Source organism: Leucopleurus acutus (assembly GCF_964270905.1).
Source record: "Leucopleurus acutus genome assembly, chromosome: 18".
NCBI lineage: Eukaryota > Metazoa > Chordata > Mammalia > Artiodactyla > Delphinidae > Leucopleurus > Leucopleurus acutus.
The window spans coordinates 20,136,294-20,149,082 of NC_139160.1; the positions used below are offsets into that span (position 1 = coordinate 20,136,294).

The following is a 12,789-nucleotide window of genomic DNA, read 5'->3' on the forward strand; positions in this document are numbered from 1 at the left end:
AAAAGGAGTTCTTATTACAGAGAGAAATAATTTGGGGAACGCTTCATACAAGGGATGTCTTGAAAGAAGGATGTCATGAGATATGTCTCAAAAGAAACGTAGAATATGGTCTGGGAACATGATCTCCATCTACAGCCTCCAGACCACCCCCAAATAATCAAACAGTCAAATTAAAAACAAATGTAGCCACAAGACAGGTTGCCTGGATCCCCACACCCAGCCAGCTGCCACCCCTAGGTCCTTGCTACAGAGAAATTCTGGAGCCCCCCATGGGCTGGTAGAGCATTTCAGGGGAATGGGTGGCATCAGAACTGGTCCAGGGCAAAATGAAAAAGTGAGTCCATACCTCCCAGATACTATGTACAGTGCATCTTCCCTCCCCCATGGTGCTCAAGTCTTTTAGGAACAACTCAACATGCCATGGACACCACATTCCTCTCTGACCTGCATCCCAAGCTATTCTCTGTGTCTCTCTCCTATGATGGGCTTCTTTCCGATGCCCATGCCCTCAGGAGTTTCCCCTGCTGTGCATCTCTGTGCCTCTACAACTCAAGTTTGGATTAATAGTTGACCCACCGAGGTACTATAGGTACACAAAATGGGACCCTTCACTGTAGCAGTGGGACACTGCAGTATACCAAGCACGCCACTGGGGGAGGACACAGTGGGGACAGAGGGATCTCGGGAGCTACCCAGACCACACTATGTGATTAGCTGGAAAGTCAAGCTACGTGTAACACCCTCCTGAATAGTTCAAGATATAACATAAAGAAGAGAGAGCACGCCACATGGCTATGTCAAAATCGAGAAGGTTGAATGATGACATTAAGAACAGATCACAGAGACCTCATAGGGTAAGGTGGGCTCCGTCGTTGGTAATGGCTCGAGCATTAGGGACACTGTAGTTCTTCATAACGTAATGTGATAAATGTGGTGCTTTGTGAAGCCGTGGATGAGAGAGGTTGGGGGAATAACGGACTCCCCATAGGCCTGGATTATGAAGGCACCTGCTACAAGCTCACTTTTCAGACGCTGTAACCATTTCTACACACATCTTCTAGATCAGAGACTCTGAAATGAGGTGTCACATGTGAGTTTCATTCTCCAAGCTTTCAGAAGGAATCACTCCAAAATCTACCCCCTTTTAAACAAATGGAAGGATGTAGTTCTTTAAAGATGAGGTTCCATCATGTGGGTCAGAGATGAATTTTTTTGGCAAATAAACCTTTGCTCATGAGCACGTTGCTAAATATGCAGTCTAGAAAAGAACACTTTTCTGTTGATGGATAGGATGATATCCACTTATTACAGATGACAAGTTGAATGGAAGAATTTGAAAAGTAGCTTTATTGTGATTCCAACAACAAAATGAGGCTCTGATAATTTTTTCAAATTCCGTTGTATCATTCAGATTCTATTTGGGTTTCATGACATATTGTTAGGGGAAGAAGGTGGTGGGTGGTCACCAAGCTGCCTGGGATGAGAGATGTGGATGGACTTTCAGGTGTCCCAGTGACAGCTGACAATCCATGTTTGACGAGTCAGAATTCAATTCCTTTACCTTTCAGTGCAAGATCGTCCCATTAAAGGCCCAACTTCTGGGGGGAGGGGGGGACGGGGAAGAATAAATCGGGAGATTGGGATTAACATATACACACTACTATATATAAAATAGGTAATCAACAAGGATCTGCTGTATAGCACAGGGACCTCTACTCAATATTCTGTAATAACCTACATGAGAAAAGCATCTGAAAGGAATGGATATATGTATATGTATAACTAAAGCACTTCAGCTATACACCTGAAACTAACACAACATTGTAGATCAACTATACTCCAATATAAAATAAAAATTAAATTTTAAAAAAGCACAGTTTCTGGGCTATGAAACACGATGGGAAAGGAGCGAGGGTCAGAAGAGCAAGAAATCGCCTTTCTAGGAAGCAAGGACCGGGAATCAAGGCCACCAGCTGCGGCAGTGAGTGCACGACTGCTTGTACCACAAGGAGACTTTGAGCATTTCTTCCAAGTATCATGTATGGACTAGGGCAGAACACAAACTTTAAAAGCTTTTTGGAGATTCAGTCATAACAGTCAAAGAATTGAAACAAGGACTTGGGGCTTAACATAATAACCTCACTCAACACTTCCCCCTCCCCCCACACCCGGACAACTCCTGCCCAGGAAGGGGGAGGGATAAAGGGCAGGTTTCTTTTCCTCTCCATCAATTCCCCATGTTCCTTTGCTGTTTGCTGCGGGAAGTTAGCCTGAGCCCCTTGGAAAATTCATAGATGTGTTTAATGAAGGCAAAGGGCAGAATTGTAAAACTTTACTTGATTTGGTTTTATTTTAAAATAAACACATTTTTACTACACTTTTAATCCTATACCTCTTAGGTTCTCGACACTGGTTGTAGATTAGCATCAGCTGGGTGTTCTTTTGTGTTGATAATAATGTCCCTGTGGGACCTGAACATTAGTATTGTTTAAGGTACTAATGTCAGAACTTCTGGGAATGGAGCCCAGGCAAAGTAATTTTCAAAAGCTCCCCAGGTAAATCTAATATGCAGCCATAGTTGAGAATAACTGCTATATTGAAAAAAGAAAAAAAACAGGTGTTGGTTATAAGGATTTCAGTTTTAAAATATCTGTCTGGCCTCAAAAATAATGTCTCACTGGAGGAAATTTCGCCTTTGAGATGAAAGAATGAAAAAGAAAGTATCAAGATGTAGAGAATCATTGGGGTGTGTGTGTGTGTGTGTGTGTGAGTGTGTGTACGTTCTATAGTTAGGGTGTTGATATAATTCAGTAGTTATTAACAGCCTTGGGAGCAGAAGCTTTTCTGACAATCTGATGAGGGCTCTATCTTCTCCAAAACAGTGTACATAATGCAAATTTTGCAGATTTTAGGACTATCACTCTCTTCCTAAAACCGATGTTAAGGACCTCTGATATAATCATAGATGTTTATAACCACCATTAAAGCAACAAATAAGCAGATAAAAATAATCAGCCGTAAGAACTGAGAAACCTAAGACTGAGTCTCGATTTTTCCCCCTAAGTTGCTGTGTGATTCTAGATAAATTACTTAAGCTGGCTAAGCCTCAGTTTTTCTATATAATGAAATGTTTATCTGCCTATAGGGCAGTGTGGTTAGTATTTTTACAATTTTGTAAAAAAAAAAAAATCAATTCAGAGTAAATGAATACAAGTAAAAGTACTTTGAAAAGTTACGATTTATTGTCAGAGATATTCAGAATTAGTCTAAGAAGAAATATACAATTTCTTGGGTAACTGAGATGTATGTCTCGCTTTCACTGCTATGTACACCTGCCCTGTCAGCAGACCATCAATTATAAGGAATTCAGCAACTCTTGAGCTAACTCAGAGCTAACTCTGTGTTAGATGGATGGTGAGTCCCAGCCCCAGTTGGCCTATATATTCAATCTCTCTCTCCCTGTGGTATGATGACCAGCCTTTAGTATTCACTTTCTGTCAAACTGCTAGTAAATCCGTACTTATAACTTGAAAAAATTCAGCATGTGTTAAAATGCAAAGGGAAAGTAGTAGTTTCAGGGGAAATTAAACCTATGAACCAAAATTTGGTCTTTTTCACAGGAGTCCTGAGTATTTGTTTCTTTCCTCTCCACCTCCTACCTGACCTGAGGACCTGGGGATTCCCACTGGTTCCCTATCGGAGGATCTCTCCCTAGTAAATCAACCTTCTTATTTCCCAAGGAAACACTGTCTCAGAAGTACCTTCAGTCCCAAAATATTAAAGTGTAAAAATCTAGGATTAAGAATAAAGCTTGCTTTTCACAGCCAGTGCTACAGAGTTAGAGCCATTTATCCTGACTGTGGTAACATGTTAACCAGAAGTGCAAACTTTATACACAAAGACTAGGCAGGGCTACCCTAAAAGAAAGACACCAGCCAAAGCCTTCATGTTCCTGGGTGTCAATGTTTCCTATTATTTCATTGTCTTAGTCTGAATTAAAAAAAATAAAAATGAGTAAGCAGTATCCAATACTCATACTGAATTTTGATTGCTGTTTTCCACTCCTCAGAAAAATACGTTGAACAAAATGCAGAGTCACGTAGCTCAAGCTACTGTCTGTTTGTTCATAAAGGAAAATGCTTTATATGCAGAAATTTCAAGTGAGAGGAGATCTCAGGTCTCCAAAAGCAGCTATTATCAAACAAAGCAATCAGAAAATTAATGCACTGGAGATGGCTGTGACCACAATCTTGGCGATCAGGGAGTGTCTTCGTCTCTCTTGGTAGGAGCTTGTTTCTGAATTGCTTATTGTACCCACAAAGTCTATCTAAATGTTCTTTGCCATAAATCCCTCCCCCTCTTTTATAGAGTATTGCTTTAACTGTCTAGGTATTCTTTCCCTAAACCCTTGCTTACCATCTACTATGAGTAAGACACTGAAAAGAACGGTATTTGAGAGCACTCAAGATATTTTTGTTACATATAAAGAGGAATGGGCCACTGAAAGACCTAATCAGTTTGATTCTGCCCCTCCAAACCAAGGTCTCCCTAGTAGATGACCTATCTGTGTCCTCTTGCCCCAGCTGCTTTGAAACGGCTCTTCATCCCAAGGAGCTAATGGAGGAATCTGCACTTCAGTGAAATGGCTCCATCATCCCTTTCCCTCCCTGACCACAGAAGTTGGGCCATTCTGGAGGGGTGTGTGTGTGTGTGTGTGTGAAAGAGAGAGAGAGAGAAAGTATGTCTTCTCCTCAAACAAGGGCACGGTACATATATGAATTCCAAATGACTGAAATTTGGTGTTTTAGGTAATCCTATCTTCTGGTAATTGAGAATTGCCACTTATATAAATTACCAGGTCACAAACAAATAGGGCCAAAGTCTCTCAAGGTGGTGACTTCCTTTGTATTAATCAGGAAAATGCACACCCAAGAGTTGAATAACAAAATCATATACTTTTTTCTTGGACAGTTGATATTTTGTTTCTGTATATCATGACTAATCATAATGGCTATAATTCATCACTTTAGAAAAGCAATCTACAGTTGTAGCTGTACAAAACTAAAATTGATTGAGACCCTTTGTCACCCTGGCAGAAGATAATAATTACATCATTATTTATTAACTATAGAGACAATAGCCAAAAGTCTTTTTAACTTCGTTTGATTTAAGATCTGTTATACATTATAGTCCAGCATACACAAGCCAAGCAAAATAGAACAAAATTAGAGAAAAATCAAGTTAGTGCATTTAATCTGAATAATCCTGCAAAGAAAGCTACTCTCATGTTTACCTACCATTGGTAGAACATCTACTCCGCACTAAGCACTGTCCTAGGTGTTCCGCATAGTTCAATCATTTTATCCTCACCACATCCAGGGAGGCATGCTGGTTGCATCCGTTCTAATTAGTGAATAACTACACTAACAAAGATCCTGTAGATTAGTACAGGCAACACCTTTCACAGATAATATGTTCAAACATTAGAACAACAAAACACTCTTCTTGGAAACCGTGTCTTAACTTTTACAATCAAGAGTTTTTTGAAGGATAAGCAAAACTGAATCTCAGAGGATGTCCCTCTCGGAGCCACATTTCTTCCGTCTCTCCTTGGCCCACAGAATGTTCCCAGAAACAGGCCAGGGACAGAGAGGAATGAAGGAAATGAAGAGTCATCAACCACACTGAGTGCCCTTAAGAATGGCTCTGACGTCATTTGCCTCCACCTTCCACGAATCCTGAGATGGCCCTGCACAGACAAGTGACAGATATTGACAACTCAGTCTGTGAAGATAGTGGCGAATGTCACTGGGGGAGATTTGTGTTAAGCATTACATTAACTCAAGCTAATGTACCCTCCTTGCAAGGATGGCCAGTGTGAGGTGACGCGAGGTTAGGACAGTCCGATCCATAGTTGGATGGAGATGAGCTCTGTTCTGAGTATGCAGAAGTTAGATTATAGATCCTCAAAGGAAGTTTTTCCACGGATAGCAAGAGTCAAGCAAGCGGTAGCTCCCACCTCTGGAATGAACCTGTGTTCCTGGCTGGATTGTGACCACTTACTAGACTCTAAAGGGTGGTCAGAAGCAGGGACCAGGACACTCCCTATTATACAGTTCTGAAGGAGCTGAAAACATGGGCAAGAGTTAGGAAGACAATTTTGCTGCCTCTCCCAGGGTGCCCCTGTGGTATCTACCCTTCACAAAGGAAGCAACCTTAAACTAAGTTATAAAGAGTATTTGATTCATGTTTCCTCTCCATTCTCCATCATCCTGATTCTTCCTTCATGACAAACACATGATTGCCTGGCCTGACCAGTCCCAGGCCAGTAGAGGAAGACATTCCCACTTCCCCCGAACTGTACAATGGTAGTTGTGGCCAGCTGGTCCTATCATCATGGGGGAGAAATTAGCATGATTAGAGGCCAACTGTTGCTTTCATTCCCTCTGCTCCCTCCTCTGCCTGAGCCTAAGACCTTTACAGGTTCCCCAAATGGGAGTGACAAAGCAACTGACCACGGCTCACGTTCCCATATATTTGTCTCATTACATACCCAAATTTGTATGTGTCAGTAAGAAAAGTCTCTGGCTGCTTATTTGTTTGTAATCCACCCTTTGGAATGTGCTACTTATAAAAATATTATTAAAAATATATAATGACTTTTATGGGACATTGGAAATGTGAACACCAACTCTATATTTAATGATATTAAGGAAATATTAAATTTCTACTTAGAAGTAGGAATGGTATTGTGATAGTATTAGGATTTTTAAGAGTGAATAGCTTATATATATGTGTATATATATATATACATATATATATACTAAAATGTTTACAGATTGAATGACTTGATGTCTGGGATTTGTTTCAAAATAACATGGGAGGGTTGCAGCAAGTAGGGATATGGGTGAAACAAGATTGGCCTTGAGTTGATCATTGTTGAAGCTGGGCAATAGGTTCATTGTGCTGGATTTTGTTTTGTTTTGTGTTGTTTGTATATGTTACAATTTTTCCATAATAAAAATTTTTTAAAAAGAATCAAAATTGGTTAAAGTTAATTTAAATTCACATTAGAAAACATGTTTTTCAAAAATACTTTAAGATATGTGCAATTTTATGATTTAATGTTAAATCGAATAAGAAGATATAAAACTGCACATAAAATATTGCATGCACATATATATATATATGCATGGAACTGGAAGAATAAAACTACACAAAAAGTAAATTATGGTTGCCCCTGACTGGCAGGAATACATGTTATTATTCTTTACTTGTTGTTACTTTTTTGCATTTTCCAAATTTTCTAGAAAGAAAATATATTTTGTTTTTGATTTTATGAAGTTATTTGTATAAGCCATGCTCATGATACGTAAGGTGAAAAAAAGTGTTATAGAATTGTATATGAAATAGAATCTGAATTTGTTTTTAAATGTGCATGCATGGTGTGTGTATGTGTGTGTGTGTACCTAAAATAAACATCATCAAATTGTTAATGATGATTATCTCTGGGTGGTGGCATCATTTGGTCATTTTTATGTTTCTTCTTCAGTTAATAAGTATAATGTTACAATCAGAAAAATATAGTATGAAAAAAATTAAACTTAGATTTATTGTATTTCTTTATAAGTAAAGGATTGTCTATATAGGGCAATGTAAATATAAGGAACCATGTAATATATATTTATAAAACAGATAAGTAAGTCAAGGGAATTTTAATTCTCTTTGAAAGCATATGTTAAGCGGGTTTTTTAGATTTTTTTTTTTTTAATGTGGACCATTTTTAAAGTCTTCATTGAATTTATTACAATACTGCTTCTGTTTTATGTTTTGATTTTTTGGCCACAAGGCATGTGGGATGTGAGCTCCCCTACCAGGGATCAAACCTGCACCCCTTGCATTGGAAGGCAAAGTCTTAACCACTGGACTGCCAGGGAAGTCCCTGTGTTAAGTTTTGAACAATGCTAATATAAAATCCTGTGAACAGCCATTATGTGGTGATGCTCCTGCCTTCATATACTCAATTCCTTAATAATCATGTTTCATTTTCTGTCCAACTCCAGGTATATCTATGCCAATACCAGTCTTTGGGCTCCAGGATGATTCGAAGGTCTTTAAGGAAGGGAGTTGCTTACTCGCCGATGATAACTTTGTCCTGATTGGCTCTTTTGTGTCCTTTTTCATTCCCTTAACCATCATGGTGATCACCTACTTTCTAACCATCAAGTCGCTCCAGAAAGAAGCTACTCTGTGTGTGAGTGATCTTGGAACACGGGCCAAATTAGCTTCTTTCAGCTTCCTGCCTCAGAGCTCCCTGTCTTCAGAAAAGCTCTTCCAGCGGTCCATCCACAGGGAGCCAGGCTCCTACGGCAGGAGGACTATGCAGTCCATCAGCAACGAACAGAAGGCTTGCAAGGTGCTGGGCATCGTCTTCTTTCTGTTTGTGGTGATGTGGTGCCCCTTCTTCATCACCAACATAATGGCCGTCATCTGCAAAGAGTCCTGCAACGAGGATGTCATCGGAGCCCTGCTCAACGTGTTCGTTTGGATCGGTTACCTCTCCTCAGCGGTCAACCCTCTAGTGTACACACTGTTCAATAAGACCTACAGGTCGGCCTTTTCCAGGTATATTCAGTGTCAGTACAAGGAAAATAAAAAACCATTGCAGTTAATTTTAGTGAACACTATCCCGGCCTTGGCCTACAAGTCTAGTCAACTCCAAATGGGACAAAGAAAGAATTCAAAGGAAGATGACAAGACGACAGATAACGACTGCACTATGGTTGCTCTAGGAAAACAACATTCAGAAGATGCTCCTACAGATAATATCAACACAGTGAATGAAAAGGTTAGCTGTGTGTGATGGACTGGTTGCCATGGCAACTGCGGAGGGCACACTGAGCAATTTTCCCCTTATCTGGGAGGAAAAAGGAAAAAGAAAAGAAAATAGGGAGACTGGAAAAGATTAGGCCAGTCTAATGGAACCAACAATAATATCTATATGCCTCATTTTATTATGTCAGTTGAAAGCAGGGTTCAATGCCACAAAACATGCACTTCAAAAATATTCTGACAGCATTTCCGCTGTGAGCTTTATGATATTATTTTTAACATTGTAAATTATATGTCTTTAAAATAATTAGCTTTTATTGTATAATTACAATGAGGCCATAAATAAATCTAAATTTTCTTCTATTTGCAAGTGAAAAACTTGCTACTATGTTGTTAATTGATGGCATGAGTTGGTTACCTGTCGCTGTAAACAAAAATAGCTCTAAATAGTGAAACATTGGATGAATATAATGGCCTCTTACATAAAGAAAAAATTCTCTTTAAAACTTACCATAATACACGTTTTGGATAACAATAACAAAAAGACACTAAAGACAGTGTTATGAAATCTGTATTGCTAAGATACTTAAAAGAAATACTTGACAACTTTTTCAATCCTGCTTTTTCATAGATGCCATTTTGCAATATTCACAAAGTTGCTGGCATTTGCTGCACTTCAAATTAATTCTTCTCAGAAGTGAACAAGATTTTAAGTGTTATTTAATAACTATTGCTGCTTTCTCTTCTACTACTTGTGCTTTATTCTGAATTTCCAGTGTGGTCTTGTTTAAGTGTTTGCTCTATTAGGTAAACTGTCAAAAGGATAATCAAACATTACCAGATACATTTCTAGAAACTGCTTCTCCTAAGAGCACCACAGAAGCGTTTGGTAACTTGCTCTTTAATGACTGCATCATGCCTGCGCTCCTCTGAGCAGTAAGAGGTATTGATGTAACTGTGTCAGGATTGAGGAATAAAGTCAGGTTTTTGGCTACTGACAGCAGTAGAGTCTTAGGACATCTCTGTAAAACGCAGGTGACCCACCTGTTGGCACCCATCAGATAAATCGATGCTTTCAGATCAATCTATATTATTTACTAAAACTGTTCAGCTTTGGATTCACAATCATTGATTGAGTGTACACCATCTGTGAAGAAATTTCCTAGGTACTAAGGATATAAAAATAATTAAAACAAGATCTTTGCCTTTAAAGAAAAGGACCTAATTTGAATGGCACTTATCAAAACAGTAATTAACAGACAGTTGGAAAATCTGTTCAATTTATTTCCTTCTCACCTGGCTTAGAAACAAGTTTATTTCCACCCCAAGGGTAGTTTTCTCAGTAAGTTTCCTGACTGGTTGCCAACGAATACCAACCAAACAAAGGAGGGGGAAAATACCACTTGAGGTCAAAATCTGCAATTAATTTAGGAATATGAGCTTCAACTTGGACCCCAACTATGACTACCATAGTTTTGAGCAAAATATTATTCCACTTTCCTGAAAACAAACTCATTTATTACTCACTGACACTGGACATCCTACCCCCCAAAAAGCAGTAATATAATGTTTCATAGAAAAGTTTGTTAAGGAGACAGAGATTAACAGCAGTTAATTCACCTTGATATTATTACTCTAGGTTAAATTGCACATTCTTATTGGAAATGGATGTTAGATATGTGATGACAATACTGAAGCATTTCTATTGAATGAGGAATAGTTTTTGCTGTATGCCATTAGAAAAAACTATATATTTGAAAACTAAAGAATGTGGGAGATTCTGTTGTGTAATTTGGAAATGCATTAGGTCTGTCCTAATTATGTCCTTTTAGGTACACTGAAAGGGTTTTTTTTCAAAGCTAGAATTTATAATAAGCTGCTAGTATCTAGGCTGCATTTGAACTAAACTATTTTCATGATTATACCATACTAACTGATACAAATGTTAAAAAGTCTCTACTCTAATGTATTTTGCCTTAGTTTATAACTCTGCCCATATCATTACATATTAGAGAAAAGACTACAGATTCTACACCCATATACTCAATCTTGATGAGAATGAACATAAATACTGCCTGATAAGTCTTTTGACTACATATATATTACAAATGTGTTATGTTTTTCTCTCCATAATTATCTATTCAAGTGTATATAGACAAACATGTATCTGTATTCTTGTACAGACATGTTCCCATGCACTTTATTCAGTATTTATATATTTATATGGAGGAAAAGCAAGTCATTAATGAAAACACAGTATATACACGTGTGCATGTTTGTATCATGTCAATTTAAATGTGAATTTCATGTTCTAATGTTTCTATGACCTTCCATTGCTGTCAAAGCAGATTGTAACAGAAATGTCAGCTCTTTAAATAAACTGGATGTTGACCTAATTTTGTGGGAAGACTTTTAACACAATTCTATGAGGGTGGTGAAAACAATGCTCCTTTTACATAGTTGATTGATCCTAAATAAAATGGTACCTCTGGGCCCTTTGTTTAGTCTGGGGACGTTCTGATTACTAAGGCTTTTTTTTTTTTCTTTTCTTCTAAGGCTTTTTTTTTTTTCTTTTCTTCTTCTGCCACGCCATGCAGATTGCAGGATCTTAATTCCCCAGTCAGGGATTGAACCCGCGCCCTGGGCCGTGAAAGCGCGGAGTCCGAATCACAGGACCACCAGGGAAGTCCCACTAAGGCTTTTTAACACACCCCTCACTCCGGTGAAACAGTCCTTGAATTATTCATGGATCTGTGATCAAAGGACTCACTCCTAGTCAATATTGTTAAAGCGACCAACCTTACTCTACTTTAAGTTGAATGGTAGATTCTTCTAAGTTTAAAGAGTAGAATTAAGTGCCATAATTAGGGAAAACTTTCAGGTTAAAGCATACACTTAATCTACTTGGGCACAGCACCATCTCATGGTCACTTTTTAACATGCTACCATAGCCAAATTGAACTAAGTTACTGTACTAATTTTGCACAAGGTGCTTCTTCCATTTGTGCATCAATGAAACATATTATAAAGTGTTAAATTATTCTGTGCCATATGTAACAAATACAGCGAAGATTTTTATGTCATGATTTTAATCAAGGCTATTCTAAAAGATTTCACGAAAGAATGAATAATTGTAAATAAAGTATACTCAAAAATAAATGCAACTTTTTGAGTCTATAGCTGTGTCTGCTAAAAGAAAGTTGCCCGAAACCTCCCATGTCATCAGGCTGGGAACTCCAGGTACCATCCAGGTGTTCTGAGAGTACAAAGCCTGTGCTTCTGGGGCTTGGTCACAGAGCTAGGACCTACCTGGTTGAGTTAGATTTATAGTAATGATCCCGTTTCTAGTTATCTGTAGCAGACAAATGTTCCATGTTTGATCACTATGTCTGGTTCCACCTGTGGGTACACGTGTACAGGTGTACCTGAAGACATTCACAGATACAGTTATACACACACACACACACACACACACACACACACACTTTTGCAGGAGCTAGCTTCAAGAATTCAAGTAAACCAAGGAGATGCTATATCATTGAATAAACAGAAAAGTTGCTCTGATTCATCATCTCACCTCTAAATGTAGGGAAAGGGAAATAGGGACAGTATGTATCTTTTCCAGGTGTTTACAGCTCCATGTATTGAGTACCTATCATGTGCCAGGCGTTAAGCTGGCTGCTTTGCTTACTTTACCTGATGGAATCCTCACAAGTCTACAAGGTAGGTATTATTATTCACTCTTTTTCATAGATGGAGAGACTGAGATTCAGAGCAGTTAGTAACATGCCTGAGGTCACACAGCTGGCAAGAAAAGTGACAAGTGCAAGCCTGACTCTGAAGCATAAACTCTTTCCCCGGCTCAGTTCGGTACAGGAGAAAGAACACTGGGCTCAGAACCAAAAGATGCAAGTTCCCATCTTAGCTTCCCTGTACACTGGTTACATGAACTTGGAC

At 38.7% G+C, this 12,789-nt stretch overlaps 1 protein-coding gene across 1 annotated transcript in view; it reads left to right on the forward strand.

The window, feature by feature from the left end:
* Positions 1–12,381, forward strand: part of HTR2A (5-hydroxytryptamine receptor 2A) — a 59,297-nt gene extending 46,916 nt beyond the window's left edge. The window contains exon 3 of the mRNA XM_082859646.1: positions 8,064–12,381. Coding sequence (XP_082715772.1) covers positions 8,064–8,863 — 800 coding nt within the window. The 3' untranslated portion in view covers positions 8,864–12,381. The remainder of the gene's footprint in view (positions 1–8,063) is intronic.
* The last annotated feature ends 408 nt before the right edge of the window (positions 12,382–12,789 follow it).